At 53.3% G+C, this 20913-nt stretch overlaps 5 protein-coding genes across 5 annotated transcripts; 1 reads left to right on the top strand and 4 right to left on the bottom strand.

Annotated features, from left to right (window-relative positions):
• Positions 1 to 112: 112 nt before the first annotated feature.
• Positions 113 to 349, bottom strand: WHR41_09222 (uncharacterized protein; the record flags this gene model as incomplete). The annotated part of the gene is made up of 1 exon (XM_069377826.1): positions 113 to 349. The coding sequence occupies one exon, from the start codon at positions 347 to 349 to the stop codon at positions 113 to 115; it is 237 nt and encodes a 78-aa protein (XP_069225212.1).
• Positions 350 to 1569: 1220 nt separating this feature from the next.
• On the bottom strand, positions 1570 to 2289 carry WHR41_09221 (uncharacterized protein; the record flags this gene model as incomplete). The annotated part of the gene is made up of 1 exon (XM_069377825.1): positions 1570 to 2289. One exon carries the CDS (start codon positions 2287 to 2289, stop codon positions 1570 to 1572), a length of 720 nt encoding a protein of 239 aa, XP_069225211.1.
• Positions 2290 to 8121: 5832 nt separating this feature from the next.
• Positions 8122 to 10886, bottom strand: WHR41_09220 (uncharacterized protein). The gene is made up of 5 exons (XM_069377824.1): positions 10680 to 10886; positions 10306 to 10617; positions 9857 to 10256; positions 9238 to 9801; positions 8122 to 9184 (listed from the first exon to the last, which is right to left on the bottom strand). The coding sequence occupies exons 1-5, from the start codon at positions 10758 to 10760 to the stop codon at positions 8736 to 8738; spliced, it is 1806 nt and encodes a 601-aa protein (XP_069225215.1). The 5' UTR covers positions 10761 to 10886; the 3' UTR covers positions 8122 to 8735.
• Positions 10887 to 18115: 7229 nt separating this feature from the next.
• Positions 18116 to 18382, bottom strand: WHR41_09219 (uncharacterized protein; the record flags this gene model as incomplete). The annotated part of the gene is made up of 1 exon (XM_069377823.1): positions 18116 to 18382. One exon carries the CDS (start codon positions 18380 to 18382, stop codon positions 18116 to 18118), a length of 267 nt encoding a protein of 88 aa, XP_069225214.1.
• Positions 18383 to 19166: 784 nt separating this feature from the next.
• Positions 19167 to 20858, top strand: WHR41_09218 (uncharacterized protein; the record flags this gene model as incomplete). The annotated part of the gene is made up of 1 exon (XM_069377822.1): positions 19167 to 20858. One exon carries the CDS (start codon positions 19167 to 19169, stop codon positions 20856 to 20858), a length of 1692 nt encoding a protein of 563 aa, XP_069225213.1.
• Between the last annotated feature and the right edge of the window lie 55 nt (positions 20859 to 20913).

Genomic DNA, 20913 nt, shown 5'->3' with positions numbered 1-20913 from the left:
AGGGACACGGCAGAAGAGACGGGCTGAGCACTAGGGGACAGGTATATGGTCGCAGACATGGTGTTACAGCGCCGCAAGAGCCACAATAGACGGATGCAACACAAGGCAAGTCTCATATGTAGTCCGGGTTAGGCGAGTCACGCAGGGAGATGACATACACGACAAGCCCGATGTGAGAGAACGTATTCGCCATTTTGGTGCTCGGCTCCACTTCGTCAGCAGAGCTGTTTCCCTCACTGCGTTTGAAGTGCGTCATTTCGAGGAGACCCTCAATGTTTGTCTTCTGGGCAAAGAGCTCTGAGCCTGTCTGGTATCCAGTCCCATTTTTGCCCCCATGGCTGTAGCCCATGTAAACAATTTTCGTATTCGGGCGATGCTTAATAAGAAAATATTAGACGCATGCCAAGCACCTCGCCATAAAAATATTTCATCGCTTCCATACCGTTAACCAGTAAGCCAAAATGGTTAAGAGTGAACCCGTGCGTGGCAAGCGGGGCTGGATCGTCGTTTCCTAGGTTGAAGGCACTGCTGGATGAGTCGTTGGTCGACATTGAAGCGTCGCGGCTGAACTTATGGCCAGTGCAGGCTTGAGCGGAAGAGATGAGTGAGAGGCTTGTGAGAAGCGCAAGGCTCGAAGAGAGAATCTGCGGGAACATCTTTGTTTCTCTTCCTTGCCAGATTGGCCTGATACTGGATCGCGAGCAGAGAAGGACCGGCTACCTTTATAACCTCTTGTGCCCCAGATGCACCGAGTAAATTTTTCTTTTTGCGCGGTACAATACGTGTACATCCAACAACCCAGCTCCACATTAATTCCTGCTATCGCTTCCAACCCTTTAACTGCAAAGCTTACGTCCAATACGAGATCCTGTCAGTCTCTGCTTGGAGTCGCGAAGAGGCGAGTAACGTTAGTCGAGGCTTGGCGTAAGCTTCAGCCCCGGCCAAGGAACGTACAGACCCTAAGCTCCGGAGGTCGGAGGAGCGGAAGTCTTGTCCCTGGGGACAGCGCAAATTCCTGTCCTTGGGGACAGAATTCCAGACCTGACCCTACGGCCTATCACCAATTTACGATCGCTACCTCGAGAGATGAAAGCGGCCTTCCCGGATTTCTTCTGCCATATCACCCGTCAAAGTAGGCGAAGCGGGAAATCCTGTCCTGGTCTGGCACGAGAGCCATCGTACTTGAATCTCTTCTTCTGCGTGTGAGGGAATCTGCTCAAATTCGTGGGCTTCCGATCATGGTGCACGCGCAGCAACGCGGTGAGATAGTGTAGCTCGGGGACAGACGGAAGTAGGCGGGACAGACCGGATATCTGCCTGATTTGTACGCCGATACGGCATTTTGTATCTTAGATTCAAAAGACGCGTCGCTACCTTGAACTGTGCTGTGCTATTTCATGATTGGTGACGCAAGAATCAGAACTGATGAAATCCCATGATAAAAATGAAGATGATTCTCAAGGCTAAGAATTTGTGTCGCGTTTCAAAGGCTGTCACGTCGGTTCTACTCCGGGAATGACGTTGCCACTTCCTTTAACATTAAGCAGTCACATGGTGAACTCTACCTCTTCAAGAGGCGCTCCTCATAAGCGCAGCGAGGTCGATGGTAGTGGAAGACATGCCAGAATCGTCACCTTCAATCCCCATCATCATGCCCAGCATCGCATCACTTCTGTGACCGCCAGGCGTGTTCCCGTATACCCGCTCCGCTAGCATGCGTAGCTTCATAGGCATCTTGGTGTCGCCCCACGTTTCTTGGATGTCGTGCTTCTCTTGAGCGTGAGCGAGCGAGAATTGTGCGGAGTCTCGGGCATAATCCAGGCATTTGCCAGTGGACCTCTCATCCCACCACGGTGGCAAGAGGCCAGGCACGGCTTTCGCTTTGCGAATCAAGGTTCGGAACGCGTTCTCGGAGCTCGGCTCTTGGTTGTAGATGGTGCCGCTCATGAGCTCGCCATTGAGAGCGTACTCGTCTTCCTGACGCATGCGTAGAGTATCGATGAGGAGCTGGTAAGTCTTCTCCTCGGTGCGGTCGTGCAGGAAGACGTTTCGGTCAATGGCTGTGAACGGCTTCTTGTCTTGTTCGCCCGCCGTGAATGGCTGCTGAGCCTTGGCTTCAATGGACGGCTGACGGCCGTCTTGCGCGTGGCGAGCACAGGCCTGCTTATGAGCCTTCCAATTTGCTTTTTGGCACGATTTGTTGCAGTACGAAGCAGACTTGCAACGGGCACACTGCTGCAGCGGCACATTTGCAGCGCTGCAAGTCGCGCAAACGCGTGCTGCGGACATCTCGGCCGGACTCACGAGATACTGGCTGTAATTTCCTATTCTTCTATCAGCACATTGAACCCAACTGCTATAGGTTTCGCACAGGTGGTGAAGAGACAGGTTCTTTTCGCTCAGGCCTCGCGTACCTTCTGTGTTTTGACTGGGCCCCACCTGTAACAGCGTGAGCCGGAATCGTTGATTTTGGATAATGCAATTAAGCTCGCGATGCCCACAAGACCGAGACAGGCTGCCTCCAGTCTAAAGGCTCCTTTATTTTGAGTGTCATATGTCCGAGAAGGCTCCTGAGCTTCGTCGCAAGGGGTGAAGAATTGCCAAGCATGACCCCGCAAACACGGGTGCTGCAGGTCGCTAGATGCGATGGCCCGCCTAGAACGAGGCAGGTGGAGCTGTCCATGCTGGCCATTAGCTAAGCCGAGGGTGAGCTTCTGGGCACATTGTATGCTGGCATTTTTGTATTTGAATAATAATTTATTAAAGCTGTTGAGCTTATGAAATACTAACCGACTTCTAGACGGCTTCTCTGGCTTTGTTTTGTGCTCTTGCTTTCGTCTTTTGGTCCCATAATCTTGCTCGCTGTCCCGACTTCAACAAACCGCCACAGCTTTCGAACACCGAGCCCTCCTACGTTCTTCTCGTCGTTACGCCTCTTGTCCCACCTCACCCACTTTATTCCCCATTGTTCCTCCGCCATCATCTCGGTCGAGCCGCTCAAAATCCTTAAAGTCATACTTGTTCGTGTCGTCTGTCGGCTTTTTGCCCGGCTGCGTGCTCTCAACGAACTGGAGTGCCTCTATAGTGGCAGCTTGCTCGAACAGGATCTCCGGGTCTGTCTGGTCTTGCATCCCACCGAGTTTGATCTTTTTTGCCCTCAGGCTCTGCAGCATTGTGTCTCGTTCTCCTCGCCACTTCCGACACCCTCAGCATGAGATGGGCGACCGTCTGCCTGCTGCGGCCGCACCGCCAGGAAGTGTGCCTCTGGGGTCTTACCGATCCTCAGTAGATGGACGCCCGTGACTGCGTGGCTCGACTTTAGCTGTAGGTATTGCGCAGCAGTCGATTTCTTTGCGCTTTCGATGTGCTTATTGGTTGCTCTTGCGGCTCGTCACCTCTCCTTCACTGCTTACCTCACATACGATAATGACGCCGATCGCAAGTCTTTGGGTTAATGTCTAGTCGGTCGTCTTCGCCTCCCTTAGCATCTATGCCAGACCTGTCGTGTGTGCAGGACAGAACAGAATGATGAGTTTCGGTGTCTGTCGCGGCCAGCCGCAGTCGCAGTCTGGCTTTGAGTATCCGGGCACGCGCCGTTGAAACAGGTAATCGTTCCTGCATGTGTTCGGTTCGTAGCAGTGTTGCAACTGTACTTTCGGCCTTGTGAGGTTCTCCTTCGTCCGCAATCCTCGAGTCCATGTCGCACACGCTGCAACCAAAAGTTTGCTGTCATTCACCACCGCACACGTTTGCTGCTGGTACTCGGTCCACCTGGCTCTCCAAGTCTCCTCGAGCTCTGTCTTCGTAGCTGTTTTGCCCCCATCACGCCCCGCCAGGCATGATCGCCGTTGTATCAATTTAGTCCTTGTTCGAAATCGGTCCATGTGTCTTCTAGGATGTTGCCTTTGGTTCGAAAGCGGCGCTGGGCCCGTCGGTCGATAGCCTTACAGGCTTCTTCCACAGCCCGATTGCCTGTGGAATCTTCTGCTCTTTGGACATGGTTGATCGCCAGCATTTCGAGGTGGAAATCCAGAGGTGGAATGCTGGCTTCGTGTTCTAGCACTTGGACATTCGTCGTTTTGTATGCGCCTGTAATGGTTCTGAGGCACTTGTTCTGCACTGTCTGCAATGGATAGATCAGTCGGTTAAGGTTGGCTCGTTCGTCACCAAGGGAATACCATACAGGGCATCCGTAAGAAAGTACTGGACGGACCACGGCAGCGTAGACCTGTCTGGCCTTGGTGAATGTGGCTCCCAACGTGCTCTTGGTCATCCGGGTGATTGATGCCATGTGCGATGCGGACTTTGCTGCAGTCAGGTTTACGTGGGGGCCCCATTTGAGCTTCGAGTCTAGGTGGATGCCGAGGATTCTCATCACTGGCACTGGACCGTCTTGGAACTTGGGTATCCGTACGGTCGCCTGCATGTTGAACTTTGTCGAGCGGCGGGTGAAGTGCATCAGCTGGTACTTCTCCGGCGCGAATGTCGCACCGTGTGTGCGTGCCCAGGCCATACACTTTTCGTTTGCTCTTTCCAAAACTCGACAGTTCGCTTCAGTGGATCTGCTGAACGTGAGAATGTTGGTGTCATCCACGAAACCGATCGCGGTCGTTGCCCCGGCGTTTAGTTGTGGGAAGAGAGTAGAGGCGAAGAAGAGGAAGAGTATCGGTGACAGGGTCGAGCCCTGGGGGATGCCCGACGTGGTCGGACGGACCCTGTCCTCGTAGGTGCCCAGCATGAGAGTCGTCGTTTGATCGGTCAAAAAGGACCGGATGTAGTCTGCCACCCACTGCGGCAGCCTCGCGTCTCGGATGTTGTTGATCAGTCTGTCTGCGAGACATTGTCGAACGCGCCGGAGATGTCCAGACTCAGCATACTCGTCACCAATGTGCGGTCGTTTGCCCAGACCGTCGGGATCTGCTCCGTGACATTTCCAGCGCTGTTCCGGTCGAGCGTCCTGGCCGTGCGCCCATCTGCGTGGTAGGCAGAAGGTTGTGTTCCTCGGCCAACGCTGACATACGCCGGGCAACGATCTTCTCGAGCACCTTCCCGAGCGTGTTGAGCAGTGCTATAGGCCTGTATGCTTTTGCTACATCGTATGCCGCCTTTTGTGGTTTTCTCAGTACCACTGTTTTAGAGTGGCGGAATGGCATTGGGTGATAGGATTTTTACAGGCAGCTTTGGAACAGCTTGGACAGAGGCTCGGCGAGGACGTCTCTGCACTCGTGAAGGAAGCGATTGGGTATTTTGTCCGGCCTTGGAGCTTTGTCTGGCGCGATGGTCTTCATGATGCTTAGGATCTCGTTTGCAGTGACTTCCTGGCTCATCGAGAGCTCGGGCGGGTATACGTGACCCGCAAGGTCGGCTAGGTCTGCGTTCACTGGTGGTGGGAAGAAGTGGTCCGCAAGGACGTCCGCCTTCTCCTCACTCGAGCCATGAAGCCTGCCGTCTCTGTCTTTCATCGCCGGGAACTGAGGTGGCGGCGGCGGCTCTTGGGCTGTTGTTCGTGCCCACTTCGTCAGCCGCCACATTTCCGCTGGGTCACGAATGATATCCGGGACGGTCTCGCGCCAGCCCAGCGTGCTTTCTCGTTTGATCTGTCGTTTCTTCTCGTTTACCGCTTGGCGATAGCTGACCTAGGCCTCCTGACTGCCATGAGCCATCCACGTCCGCCGGGCTCGTCGGGCCCGCTTGACGCTTTCTGTACATTCGTCGCTCCAGCCTGTACGAATCCAGCGGGAAGGTTTCACTAGGGGGATCGTGTCGCGGATAGTGTCTTGGAAAATCGTCTGCAGTAGGACCACCTTCTTGTCAAGGGCTTCCATGTTCGTTTGCTTGTCGTCTGTCGCGTTCGCCTGGATCGAGCAAGTCGTCCTGGTTAAGCCTTCCTAGCCGGTGCTTTAAGTGCCCACGCACCTTCTCCCAGCCCGCCTTACGCCATTGGGGTTGCGCTGGACGCTCCGCTTGCTGTGGAATTGGTGTCTCGATCGATGTGATGATCGGTATATGGTCGGAGTCAGAATCTAGTTCCTCACACGGCTGGCATTGCAACACCTGCTCTGCTATCCCTGGGGAAGCGAAGGATAGGTCTAGTGTGCTCATGCTATTGTTCGATCTCCACGTGACCGTACCTTGCGGCAGGATGAGCTCCATATTGCTTTGTACCACAGCCTCAATCAGGTCGTCCGCCAAAGTGTGTTGCGTTGGCAGCAACGTCCTGCCCCATGACGGGTGACGTAAATTGAAGTCTCCGACCAGTAGATGTTCACCTGGTCGCTCAAGCGCTTGCGGGAGTAGCTGTAAGGTGGCAAGATTACGGCTGGTAAGGAGCTTTGGAGGGGGATTATAGCAATTGTGGATGTGTAGCATTCTGCCGCCTATGTGGATCGTGAGTGTCACAAGGTCCGGCGAGTGTTCTGTAGTCTCCCACTTGTTATGGTCGACCGCTTTGCTGACATAGAAGCGCACTCGCGTCTCTTTGCTCAAAGGGTAGATCAAATGGTAGTTCGGGGCCCGACTCGTCGTCGGCATCTGCGGGTTGCGCCATGGCTCTTACACGGCCAGGATGTGATGCTTCTCAGGACTCAGAGGCTTGAACATGGACGTCATCACGCGGTTTCTGCTTTTGTTCACGTTGTACTGTATGATGTTGAGCGTTCGCGTTGTATCAAGCATCGTCCTCCATATCTGTGTCTGCTGGTTTGTCTACAAGGGCACCTGATCTTGCATCCTGTGAAGTGCTACTGAATGTCCTAGTTTGAGGCTGGAATGTCCTAGTTTGAGGCTGGAAAACATTCGCAAACGATAGGGTACGTCGAGATCGAGCGTTGGGTGTCTGGACTGCTGGAGGACGGCCTGGTCCGGCTCGTTTCCGATCAGTCGCAGCTGGTGACAGCTTGCGTTTCTTTGACTCGATCAAGGTCCAACCACTCTCCTCCTCAACGTTGACAATCGCGTCTGACCGTTGGGGAAGGCGGGCCGGCGCCGTGTATCTGGCTTGCATACTTTTGGCTTGGCTGCTCTTCGAATGCTACATTCGTGATTCCACGCGGCGTGTTTCTTTCCACAGTTGGCGCACTTGAGCTGGGTCTTTGTAGTGCAGTCTTGCGTGTTATGCTTTCCCGCACAATGCCCGCAGGCTTCTGTCCCGCGACAGACTGGCGCGACGTGCCCGTAGGCTTGACATTTGAAGCGTCGTACCAGTCTCGACTCCGGGCTGTAGTACTCAGCGAGGTGAAGGGCAAAGTTGCTGACGAGTCCGCGTTGGATAATCCAGTTGGCCATTTGCTCCGTCGCAACACCCACTATGAGGGAAGAACGCGTTTTACTCGGGGCATGTCCGCGACTGAGCCAGGAGAGCCTCGTAATCCGGAGGCCATTGTGGAGCGCTTGGTTCTCCTCTTGCAGCTTCGCGACGTCTTCTGCTCGTTTCGGGTCAATCGAGTCCACCCGAACACTATGCACCAGAACCTTGTAGACGCTCTCTGCTATGCTGCATGATTTTCCGAGGTAGGTGGTCCAAGATTTATCCTGCAGTAGGGCTGTTTTGGTCCGCTCGCCGGCCAGGAACAGGCGGACGTCTCCACTCGGAAGTTTCCTAACAGCTACCACCTCTTTCCCATCGGGCCGTTCTTGTTGTACCTTCTTTATAATACCCTCTTTTGGCAGGCTTTGTGCGTTCTTTCTTTACTCAGGGTCAGGAATGCGGATGGTGAGTTCGGGGCCCTGAGTTAGGGGGGTAGGGGATCTCGACGGTGTCGGCGCAAGCGCGGTCGCGATTTGAGCCCATGTTGGGCGAGGGGACGTGGGCGGCGAGGCTGGCAGTGTAGCTAGGCCTTTGACGGCTTCGTGCACTGCATGGACCTCTCGGAGGATTGCGTTCGTGGTGGGGTGTGGTAATGGTTCCTGTTGTAGGGTGGTGAGCGTTTCTTTGGCTTCGCGGAGGAAGGCGCGAAGTAGGGATGTCCGGATGGACGACGACGAGCCGTTGGGCGTGTCTAAGGTTTCAAGGATTGCTGCTGCTGCTGTGTCAATGAGCTGTTGGGTGTCTGGGACTATGTTCACAGTGTTGTGAGAGCCGGGGGTGCGCGGCGGACGCGTCGCGGCGGGGGGCCGGCGGACCCCCTCCGCTGGCTTTCCGCCGGCGCCGCAGGCATTATGAATATCATCATGGTGATTACAGGGCGGCACTGACAAGGATGAAGCCCTCGGCAATGCTGGGGAGTGTTATACTTAGATTTGAAAGCTTTTCGTGACCCATATAACATCTTTCTAGAGGCGAAAAATATATCTTCGCGGTCTAAATACATAGCGAATCCAGCATATAGGAAAACGGTAACGAACAGGAGCGAATGCGTAGCGTAGGATAATGCATTGCCACGATAATTGAGGCTGGACCGCTAGTCTGGCAGGCAGATGCTGTGAAGCCAGGAAGAGCATAGCATGATATACACGATTGCAACTCGGGCGATAGGTCGCAAATGCAACCTCCCAACGTGCCGGCTAAGATCTCGGTCCCGGAAGAGCCCGCACACTTCAGCAAGTGGTTGGGTCAAGCCGAGGAGGAGGGCTTTCCTGCCCGTTGGGGTGGACGCATCCTATGGATTTTGAAAGCGAAGTAAGCATAGGCGTCCAGGGTGGAAACGCAAAGCAGTTGCTAGACGATATCAACGCGAGCATAGTCGAGCGCTTGAACCAAAGCACCGACTGGCGTTGCAACACGTAATCCGGAGGTTTTAACTACGTTTGTTGAGCTGCGTCCGTGCGTGGGAGATGTGACCGATGGCCAGATCGGCGGCTTGACTTCCACCGTCACGTCGCATCTCAACAAAAATAGTAATTACATTATCAATTAAGCCCAGGTTCGCTTTGCTCCCGGTCTTCCAGGCGTCGGCGAGGAGTATCATCACAGCAGTCATGGCTTGCCACTCAAGGGGGTGACTGACGAGCAGGACAGACTTGTGACGCCAAAGAAAGAGGAAGGCCCGTAAGAGGTGAATGCACCCGTTGATCGCGAAGGAAGATCCGCTGACCAGACCAGCAGGGAGCGGAGACGAAATTTTGGTGGGGTATCTGGAGGCTTCATTGTCCCCGGGCGTAGGTGATGACTCCCCAGAACATGGAGGATCAGCAAGTTGGTGGCTGTTGAGAAGAATGATGAGGAATTGTATATCCGCAAAGATCCCTGTAATCTGTTAGTATCAAATTTTGACACAAAATGCCGCAGATTTCACATGCTTGCCGATATAACGTCCAGTGGCCACTCCGGTAGCGACTTCTCCGCCTGTAGCCAGCTCACGTTGAAATGCAGTGCCTCTGGCATCGTCTTGCATAGAGCCCCCAACTTGTTCGTAAAAACGTTGATCTCCCTGGAAGTGATTGTACCTCCATAGCCTAATATCTCTCTGGCAACGAGTGTAAATTCGTGTACCGTACTAGCTGCCCTCAGCTCAAGAGAGTCGCTTGTGAGGAGTATAGGTCGGGGGCAATTGCCGATACTGGAGATGCCTAACGGCTTACATAGCATGCTCGATAGGCACTGATCCGTGTACAGCATGAGCCACCAAACATTTCGGCGAGCTACTTTTTCGTTCTGTAGAGGCTGAGGGCTGAGCATGTCGGGGTCGCCGTGCAGTTCAATGGAGTAAGCTAGTCGCACTGTCGTACCGAACAATGCCCAAGCGTCGTGGAGCCGGCCGGTCTCCGAGAGACTCACTCCAATGATGAGGAGCGTCTTGATCCCGGTAAGGGTTGGTTCGTTCATGAAAGAGGCGTTCCGTAGAGCTTGCATGCTTGCCGCAACTTTAATGTCGTCAGTCAAGTATAACAGAGGTTGCGAATTCCAAGAAAGACATACTGTAACAGTCAGCTAGGGTAAATGAAGCTTTCATTTCATCACTGGTATGATGGTGTCTTCTTCCGGCCAAACTCATGTGGTGTACAAGCGCCAAAACCGCAAAAAGTAGTGCGAGCATGTCTGGTGTCTTGGTAGCATTATGCTCGACGTTGGAGAGGAACCGCTTGACCTCTTTCTTTCTCGTTTTGTCTGGCGTCTGTGAGACCGCAAAGCTTTGTGCTATGTCGTAAAATAGGTCAAGACTTTCGCAAATCTTTTGTTCCTTTGGCAGCAAGCGTGTCAGCGCCGCAGTGGTATTGTCTCCAACATTCAAAGAAGGGAAAGGATATGCCGTGAGTTGCGCTAGGTCTTTAAATCCATAATTTATTAGCGACACACTGGAAAATGGTGTTGACACGGACTGCGCAGAGCGTCAGTTGAATCTTACTGTTCGAGGGCGGGTTATATACTTCAGCGACCGTGCTAGCTCCAGAAAGAGGTACAGATGCCTGCCCTGCCACCAAGCGGCGGCGTTTGCTACCTGCGGCACGCGAACGAATCCCTTCCTCTGAAATGTTCTGGTTATTACCAGTAGGACTTGGCGAGTGCGTTTCGCGAGCGTCACGAAGCTGTTCCTTGAGCTCTTTGACTTCGCGTCGAAGGTCTCGAATCGCAATAGATTGTTGTATTGGCTTGTAATCGCTACCGTCAATGACGACGAAACGACATGCGCTAGGATTACCGCGCGCGCAACATGCCGAACACGGCTTTACTCGATCGCACTAGCGGACTGTATCAGCAGCACTCACTAGTAGCCACCTTGAGAGGATGCGGGTCTCCTTACCTTCACTTTCCGTTCTCGACAGAAAGTACAGGCCAAAAGTTGTCTAATTGGTAGGTTTCGCTTTCGCGGGGTTGTATTCATGTCTTCTTTTGAGCAAAGCGGCGTAGTGGTCGCTGCTAGAGCAGCATGCGGGAGTGGAGAAGGAGAGATCAAATGCAAGGACCAAGTCACGAGCGCACGTGGGCGACGCTTTAGTACATGAGATTGTGATTGGCCTATGGGATGTAGGTCTATATAGCCCCGTCCACAATGGTGACTTTCAATTAGCAAACGGCAAGGGCACGCTTCCAGCAAGTGAGGTGTGATGCTTTAGTGATGAAGTTGTTTTCCGGCGATCCTGAAGCGGGCGGACTTTCGTAAAGATCATCTCGGGGAAGAGGGCCGTCCTCAGCGCATGGAAGGCCTGTCTGAATTCCCCGTTTCCCCGCCAATAGCGTGGGACGACCGTAGTGTACCACGGCCGGAGGCATGACCGTTTCAGGGTGGTTCTCGAATTTGGACCGTTACCCGATAAGGTGATCCGCTCTAGCCCTAACGCTAGCGAAAGGTTGGGCGTGCAATCGGGCCTCAAGCAAGGGTGTGCGAACGAGACACTGCATCACGCAACAATCACACCGTGGCTGCCACCAAATCAACTGCGAATACGGTCAAATTGCCAAGCGCTAACTCATCGAAGAAAAATTGCCACTCCTGTGTGCGTAGAGGGTGCTGTCACCACCCCGAAAGCGCAAAATTTGATTGGCCGTAGCTCGAGGAGAGTCCGTTCTGATACACGACAACTGTTGGAATAGCTGTGCGAGGGAAATGCGTCACAACTTTCTTCAACAACAACGATAAATTGTCGCTGTGGTAGTAAATAATCGCTATACGACGAGCACTACCTTACGACGCTACACACTTTTTCCGATCAAGACAGCAATCGATGTAGAGGCCATGTTCGAGTGTTGCTGGTATACGTGGGGCGATGTTCCTTCGGATGGGAGCCTGACGATTAATCTGTATGTCAGGTGAGCCTAACGACTAATCTAAATGGCGGAATCAGCGCTCTGAGACACGCTCCAGTTCTATCATCGACTTCATCCTTTATATTGTCGCATCTAGGAAATCTACTTCACATAGACGAATCTTTACAGAAACCATTACAACAGTTCCATTCCCCATATTAACGTGCACGATAAGCGAGCTGAACAGATAAGCGAGCTGAACACCTACCAGTTTTTCCGCGAGGCAAAGCATGAATATCGACTGCGAATAGGCTCGGAAGCCGAAAATCAATACACGGCTATCTTCTCAAGACGTTTGCGCATCCATCCGACAGGTTCGCGCGTCGTGTCCAGGGTTTCCACATGCGCCGCAACGCCGACGCCGCACCTCGACCCTCGGCTTGCGGCCACTGCTTCGCCGCTTTTCCTCCCTGATCTCGGCCTCATCGTCGTCTCGGACCTGCAAATCTCGCCCAGCGGCCAAAGACAGACTCAATCCCTTCTGGAGACGTCTTTTTTTGGTCCGGCGACGACGGCTCAGTGCTTCAATCTCCTCACGAAGGTTCTTGTTTTCTGACTTCAAAAGTACCATTTCAAGCATCACCCCCTGTGTGCCCCTAACGATTTGATCTACTGCATCGAGTGCGGACGTCGGCGAGCTATTTTGATGGCGGGTGATACGATTTCTGATGAATTTGGACTGTGATGTCGCTTCTGTCGCATTCCTAGGCGTTCGAGGATCCCAAGGCGAGGGCGCCTGGGGTCCTCCTCAACCGGCGTCGGCGTTCGTGGGGCCACGTCCAGCCTAGATACCACCCTCATCGCATCCAAAGGAACAAGTCCGGTGCCTCGGAAGCCCCCTTGTATGTTCTTCTCTGTCAAAGAGTCATGAAACGCAGCCGAAAATGCCGACAAGAAGTCTTCTTTCGCAACGTGGGTTATGCCTGCGCGGACCTTCTCCTCTATCTGTCGCCCGTACGCTTTCTTAAGCGGACCAAAACACCCGACATCCAGAGGCTGGAGGATATGTGATGAGTGAGGAGGCATGCAGAGCGTGATGATCTCGTTCTCCTTGCAGTATAGCTCAAAGGATGTGGAGTGGTGACTTCCGTGTCCATCCAGTATGAGGAGGCGGTACCTGCTTATAGTTCTGGGTCTTGTATGATCGTTGAAGTGCCTGATCCACTCTAGAGCTGTCTCGTTCGTTGTCCATCCTTTGTCTGTTGTAGAAATCACCCAGTCTTCGGGTAAAGGACTATCTTTGTACCACGTCATGAGGTGATACTGAGCGGCAACAACGATGAAGGGCGGAATCGTCCAGCCTTGCGAGTTGACCCCTTGAATCACTGTGACCCATTCTCGATTTCTAGGCTGGACCATTCTTGCGTTCGAGCGTTTGTTTGCGCTTGTGACTACCATGCCCGTCGAGATGACGCCCATCATAAAGCCAGCCTCGTCAAAGTTGTGGATATCCGCGTCTAGAATGCCGTACTTGGCAATGGTATTCTGTACAAGCGCGAACCAACTACGGACAACTTCTGGATCTTCGCATTGGGCCCTGTCATGGTCGTGCCTCCGAATAAACCGTGTTCTGAGCCGCGGTTGCCGTTTCACAAAGTTGGATGCCCACCGCTTTCCGACCGGAGGCGAGTCGCGATCGGCAAGCAATTTGTTGGCCATATCTTCCACATTGGCGAGCCGGGGTGGGAATGACCGCGCGTGCAGATCGAGGACGTGCTGCAAAATTGCCCCTTCTTCTGCATCGGTCAGCTTTCGCGATTTGGGCGTGCTATCGCGTCGTGATGATGTTCCTCTGAGACGCATAGTCAATGTGGTATGCGGGACTGAATATGTCTTGGCTGCTGCCCGGATGCAGAGATCTGGGTCATTTTGAATAGCTTTTACAGCAAGCATTAAGCGTTCTTCATTTCTGGTGGACTCCATTAGGATTGGGTGAATAAACGCGTCACGACTGTGGTAGACGCGTTGTCGCGCTTTAGCGTTCAGCTCGCTTATCGTGCACGTTAAATCATACAGTAATATATGCAAGCGATCTGGCTTAGGATAGGCCTGGGCTAAGTCCCAGGCATTTCTTGATCTTCACCCTGTGCTCTCGCCTTGATCCTTTACCGTACAATCCTGCTCGCCATCCCGCCTTCATCAAGACGCCAGGGTGTTCACCAGACAGACTGATGCCTCACTGAATGCTTTACCAAACAGCCCTAAACTGGATGTGGAAGGAATATTAGGCATCACGGAAATTCGCGGTGTACGCGTTTCTTCATGTTCATATACCACAATTATTCCAAACTGAGATGCAAATATGTAGAATAGCCTTGCGATGATATCTCACCGTAAATGCTGCAGAGTTTCTGGTCCTGGAAGTTATTATAGTGATAATGCGCCCACGACGCCCCTGCCAAGCCTGTCTGCAGGCAGTCTGCAGACATTCAGACAGACAAATGTCTATCTGACGAACACTCTGGATGCCACGGCTTTTGGGCTCAATGCCCCCCTACACCCCCTACTTGCTTGTCTTGGTGTTCAACACTGCTGAGCCTCATCTCTTTCCTCTGCCTCGTTCCTCTATTCTCTACGTGTCACAGGTTAGGCATCTTCAGTGCTGGAAGGTGTACACTGTCTCTGTCCATCCTGCTTGCTTCCTGGGAAATGCCTGCCGAAGCTGAGGCACCTACCCGGACTGAGTTTTTTCCTGTCCGTCTCTTCCCCTCTCACGTGCGAGGTACAAGAAGCTTGTTTTCATTTCCTGCTGACGCGCGGCGTCACATCCATAATTGCTACAACCGTCCCCCAAAGCTCCTGACCAGCCGTAACCTTGCCACCCTGCAGCTGCTCCCACTAGCGCTCGACTGCCCAGGTGAACACCTTCTGGTCAGAGATTTCAACCTACATCATCCGCTATGAGGCGGAACTATGCTACCTACTCAACACACACTAGCAGACACCCTGATTGAAACCACAGCCCAGAGCAACCTACAGCTGATCTTGCCGCAAGGTACCGTGACGTGGGGATCAGGCAGCAGCATGAGCACGCTGGACCTGTCCTTTGCGACGCCAGGGATGATAGAGCAAGTGCTACAATGCCGACCGTGCGAGGAATTAGACTCGGACTCCGACCATATACCGATGATCACGTCGATCGAGGCATCAGTTGCACAGCAAGCAGAGCCCACAGCACAACCTCAGTGGCGCAAGGCGGACTGGGGGTAGGTGCGCAAGCGCCTAGAGCATCGATTAGGAGAGCTAAACCAGGAGTGCCTGGGCGACTCAAGTTGCTCCGACCAGCGACAAACAGACGATCTGGAGGCCCTGGATAAGAGGGTGGCCAAACTACAGACGATCATCCAGGGAACCATCCGCGACATCATACCCCTGGCCAGACCTTCCCGCTGGATCCGTACTGGTTGGAGCAACGAATGTACAGAGAGCGTCAGGCGGGCTCGACGAGCCCGACGGAAGTGGGTGGCTCATGGCACTCATGAGGCCTACGTCATCTACCGCCAGGCGGTAAACGAGAAGAAACAGCAGATCAAGAGGGACAACACGCTGGGTTGGAGACGAACCGTAGCCGATATCATGCGTGATCCGGCAAATATGTGGCGGTTGACAAAGTGGGCAAGAACAACAGCCCAAGAGCCGCCGCCGCCACCTCAGTTCCCACCGATAAAAGACAAAGATGGCACGTACCACAGCTCAAACGAAGCAAAAGCCAACGTGCTCGCAGAACACTTCTTTCCGCCACCGGTGAGGGCAGATCTCACCGACATCGAGGGCTAAAGTTACCCGCCCGAGCTCTCGATGAGCCAGGAGGTCACGGCGGACGAGATCAGAGACATGCTGAAGACAATCGCGCCAGACAAGGCCCCAGGGCCGGACAGTACACCCAACCGCTTCCTGCGCGAGTGCAGAGATATACTCGCGGAACCTTTAGCCGAGCTATTCCAAGACTGCTTGCAGAGATCTTACCACCCAACGCCCTTCCGCCATTCCAGAACGGTAGACTTGAGGAAGCCACAGAAGCCCTCATATGATGTCGCGAAAGCATACAGACCTATAGCTCTGCTCAACACGCTCGGGAAGGTGCTCGAGAAGATCGTTGCCCGCCGGATGTCAGTGTTGGCGGAAGAACACAACTTGCTGCCAGTCACACAAATGGGTGCACGGCAGGGACAATCGACCATCACTGCGCTAGAAATGCTCACCGAGCAGATCCAGACGGTATGGGCGAACGATCCCACTTTGGTGGCGAGCATGCTCAGCCTGGACATCTCTGGAGCGTTCGAGAATGTTTCTCACGAGAGGCTGGTTCACAATATCCGGGACGCGGGGATACCGCAGTGGGTAGCCAGCTATATCCGCTCCTTCTTGACCGGTCGGACAACGACCCTTACGCTAGGCACATACGAAGACAGGGTCCGATCCACAACATCGGGTATTCTCCAGGGCTCAACACTATCACCGATCCTCTTTCTCTTCTTCGCTTCCACCCTCCTCCCGCAGCTCAACGCCAGAGCAACGACCGCGATCGGCTTCGTGGACTACACCAACATACTCACGTTCAGCAGAAGCATGGAAGCGAACTGTCGAGATCTGGAAAGCGCCAACGAGAAGTGTATGGCCTGGGCACGCACACACGGCGCGACCTTCGCGCCCGAGAAGTACCAGCTGATGCATTTCACTCGCCGCCCCAAGAAGTTCAACATGCAGGCGACCGTACGGATGCCCAAATTCCAAGACGGGCCAGTGCCAGTGATGAGAATCCTCGGAATCCACCTAGACTCGAAGCTCAAATGGGGCCCTCACGTCAACCTGACGGCAGCAAAGGTGGCGGCACACATGGCGTCAATTACCCGATTGACCAAGAGCACGTGGGGAGCTACGTTCGCCAAGGCAAGGCAGATCTGCGCTGCTGTCGTCCGTCCAGTACTCTCCTATGGCTGCCCGGTGTGGTGTTCACTGGAGATGAACGAGCCAACCGAAACAGACTGATCTATCCACTACAGACAGTACAGAACAGGTGCCTCAGAACCATCACAGGCGCATACAAGACGACAAATGTCCGGGTGCTGGAACATGAGGCGAGCCTCGCACCCTTGGACCTCCACCTCGAAATGCTGGCGGTCAACCATGTTCGTAGAACGGAGGACTGTCCGGGCGACCGGGCTGTGGAAGAGGCCCGCAAGGCTACGGATGAAAGGGCTCAGCGCCGCTTCCGGACGAAAGGCAACATTCCGACAAGACACACCGACCAATTTCGAGCAAAAGTCGAATCGATGCGACAGCAATCGAGCCCGACCAGGCGTTGCGGGAACACGACAGCTGCGAGAAGAGAGCTCGAAGAAGCTTGGAAAGCCAAGTGGACCAGGTACCAGCAGGAAACACGTGCGTCGGCGAAGGATAGCAGCCTATCCGTTGCAGCGCGTGCGACGTGGACTCGGGGATTACAGACGAAGGAGAATTTAACCAGGGCCGAGAGTACAGTGGCAACGCTACTCAGGACCAAGCACGTCGGTCTGAACGACTACGTATGTCGGAGGCGCGTACCCGGATACTCGAAACCAGATTGCGGCTGCGGCTGGCCGCGACAGACTCCAAAACACGTCATCTTATTTTGTCCTGCACACACGACAGGACGGGCAAAGATGCTAGCAGAAGCAAAGACGACGGACTACACAAAGTTGCTGTCAACTGAGGCAGGCCTACGTGCGTGACCAAGTGGTTCCTGCGGCGGGACATCCTCGCCCAGTTCTCTCTGGCGAGGACAGCGGATGACGCAAAACCAAGACGACGAGGACGAAGGCCGGGGACGTACGTGGATGAGGATGATGGCGATTGTTAAAGCGCATCGAAGGCGCGCAGCTACGTCTTACTGTATCGTAGACTCACTGGCGGCAGGGCAATGGCCATCCATTTAGAGAAGGAGTTTTCACCCGGGCCGCGGCCACGGTTTTCCTCCTTGATAGCATACATAGTAACAACCCGCATGGACCCGTAAGGAAGCTACACCGGCATAATGGAATATCAAATCAAATCAAATGATACTACTCAGGCGTAATCGTCAGGCGCAACCGTCAGGCGCAACCGTCGGGAATTGTCAAAGCGGCGCGACAGGGGCAAATGTCGCGAGGCGGAGGGGCCAAAGAACGCGACTCGCATTCCTTGCGCTATACTACTTAGGCCCTAAGTGCCCTTACATGTTTTAAATAGTGTTATCTCAAGATAATGAATTGCGGTAATAAATAAAGGCTAAATGGCTACCTTTATTCTGTTTGCCTACTCTGCTGGCGCATCATAGACAATAATTGCGTGAGATAATATGTGATCGTTATCGCTGAGGCTGTTGTGAGTCGTTAGTGGCTATAGTGGCAATAAAAGGCATCCATTAGAGGCAAATTACTAGGGGACATACGAAGAGCATTGGCATCGACAAGCTTAGATGTTGTCCTTGTTGGCCTTCGCGGAGCCTTCGTGCTTCTTCTGATCAATTCTGTCGGAAGCAGCGTCGAGAGCACCCTCGGCACGACCAGTGAAAGAGGTGTCTCCGGCGTTACCCTTGGCTTGTTGCTTATTGGCTTCTTTGGAAGCTTCAGCGGTGTTGCCCTGTGTAGACTCGGAGACGTAGTTGGCGGCGTTCTTGACAGAATTAGCAGCCTGGCCGATGATACCCTCGTTGGGCTTGTTGACGTTCGGAGCAGACATCTTGATTGGAATTGATAGTGGGCTGGTTGAAAATAATTTACGATCGAAGATGAGGATGAGGCACAAGCTGAGAAGCTCCTTTGAGCCTAACCAATATGACCGGTAGGGGCCTAACCAATATGACCGGTAGGGGCCTAACCAATATGACCGGTAGGGGCCTGTCGACGTCAACTGCCCCCATTTCCGTTTTCGGCTAGCCCGCTTGAACATCAACAGCCCCCACGTCAACAGCCCCCAAGTTCACCGCTACTGCGACACACTATCCGTATAATGCTCAAACACATCTGAATATTGATACGAAAGACACTTTATGCGAATAAGAAAGTATACGCGCTCAAAGACAATTATTTGCATCGTTCTTACTACCAGGTGATATTTTCGCGGGATGGCGTCGGAGAGCGTAGAAGTCGCCCGCTTAGGTGGAGACACGCGAAAGACGTCAAAACAAAGCAGCCGCAGCAAAACAGTCAAAAGCAATACCGTGCTCACGGTAGAAAATGCGAGCGAATTTTTACAATGGATTCCGGAATACAAGATTATCGTCTGTCGCGAACACGAATATGCGATTGGGAGTGTTGCACAACATCTTCGTATCTTTCATTCGGGTAAAGACGTCGAGAAGAGAAAAGTCGCTACAGCATTCGCTAGCTATGACTTACAAACACCGAAAGACGTAATGTTACCCCCGCCGCTAGGAGAGCCGTTTCAGGAACTGGGAAAGCCGATACTTGCATTCATCTGTGAGGAACCGGAATGCGAGCGCATCTCGATCAGCCGGGATGAAATGCGTAAACACTGCAACAGAGCACACGATTGGAAGTCTTCAAAAGGGGACCGGGAACACTGGCATTGTGTCTGGGTTCAAACTTTCTTCAAATCAGCTGGGCTACAGAAATATTTCACCGTTGACTACACTGGTCGGGAGCAAGCCGAATCTAACGAAGATGAGGAAGGAGCAAACACAGGACTGGTTGCTGCAGGAAGAGAAGAAAGTCGACAATCAGCGCTAGATGAGATTGATCTTTCTGGAGTTTATGGAGAGTGGGATGCAGCTGTCGATAGACATCAAGAGACGCTTGAGGTTGCAGATGCAGAGGTCGCGAAGACTGATCACACGCTTTGGTTCAAGAGGACAAAATGGGCGGAACATCTAGCCGGATGCAATCTCAAACACTTAAGCCGAGCGAGTCGACTGCCGGATCGGGAGGAACAAGTGCTTCAGAGAGTGGTAGAGCTGAATAGCAGTCTCATCGAACGATGCGTTGGTGGGCTTTCGACTCTCGATCACGAAACTCGCCGATGGCTTCGGAGCGCAAAACAAGCGGAGGCAGACGTGAGACCGTTGGCAAGGCTACAGAACAGCGATAGCCAGCAAAGATATGCGGTCTACGCTGCTCGGCTAGTGTGTTATTGTCTACGTGTGCTAGATGATAGCGAAAACGGCACGACTGAAACAAGTGCGAACGAGCAGACGGAAAGCGACGAGGATAGTGACGCGACAATTAGCGATGACGGAGAGGGAGCAAGCGAAGGCGGAACTTACAGTCAGGAGGCTGAAACTGTCACCGACGTCTTCAAAGATGCTCGCAGATTGTTCCCGTGGCACGGTAGGCAGAAGGAGCTGGCGAAAGTCTTGAAAAAGTCTGTACAAGAAAGTTGGGAAGCAGCAGATCAGATGAAGGCTCTACTCAATTTCTACGAGTCTCTGATTTTTCAAGGAGTGCGTGGACATGTGTTCAAGAGTGCTATTCTGCATTTTCTGGCTGTGCTTGGAATCGACGAGGAGATCAATCGGCTACGTCAAGCGAACGACTTCTCATACATGCTAGCCGGTGTCGTGTACTGCGTGCGCGTGCTAGCCGTCGAAATCATCTTGCCGTCTACAGAAAGGGATGATCAGGACGAGGAGGACGATAAGCGGTTCAGGCAGGTGCGAGGGGACTATCTCGCCGACGGCTCGTACAGTGTGATGAGCAAGATGCTGAGCATGCTCGCGTACGGCAAGCACTTGGCGATGAATCATGGCAACTCTGGTGCTGTCTCTTGGTCCGAAGATCGGTTGGTACTGTCTTATCGGGGCAAACCGATCGCGCTTTCTCGATTCAGGAGTATGGTACAAGGAGCGATCTCTGAAGCGGAAGACATGCTTTGGAAGGATCTATTATTTACCGGGCTCGACGATCGATTCGACGTTCCGCTCGACGAGTTACGGGATGATGTGACATGGACTAAGAGAGGTATCTCGTTCATCGACAACACTCACAATGGACTACGGGAAAAGCGGAAGTGGACACTGAAACGTATACTCTCCGACAAGGACGGTAGCAAGATGCGAAATCAGAGGTCTTGGGCGATGCCGCATGTACGAAGGTATCTAAGGAAGGTAGATCGATTCCGCGAGCTGCTACTGCTCTGCATGCACTTGACCGGGGGCCTCGCCAAAAGGCAACGGAGGAGAACACTGATCTCCTACTAACCCTAAGGCGGCGCTAACCGTAAAAGGTTACAGAACTTCCGCTTACATCGACTTT

Source organism: Cladosporium halotolerans, assembly GCF_011745625.1.
Source record: "Cladosporium halotolerans strain TM138-S3 chromosome Unknown Sca67, whole genome shotgun sequence".
Classification (NCBI taxonomy): Eukaryota; Fungi; Ascomycota; class Dothideomycetes; order Cladosporiales; family Cladosporiaceae; genus Cladosporium; species Cladosporium halotolerans.
Note: the sequence above shows the minus strand (reverse complement) of the source record. Positions and strands in the feature narration are given on the sequence as shown.

Coding starts and splice junctions, on each gene's coding strand:
- WHR41_09220 (XM_069377824.1), bottom strand. CDS start 10,760: ATGAATACAACCCCGCGAAAGCGAAACCTACCAATTAGACAACTTTTG. Junction 9,802..9,856: donor TACCCTAGCTGACTGTTACA/GTATGTCTTTCT, acceptor ACGACATTAAAG/TTGCGGCAAGCATGCAAGCT. Junction 9,185..9,237: donor ACTGGACGTTATATCGGCAA/GCATGTGAAATC, acceptor AACAGATTACAG/GGATCTTTGCGGATATACAA.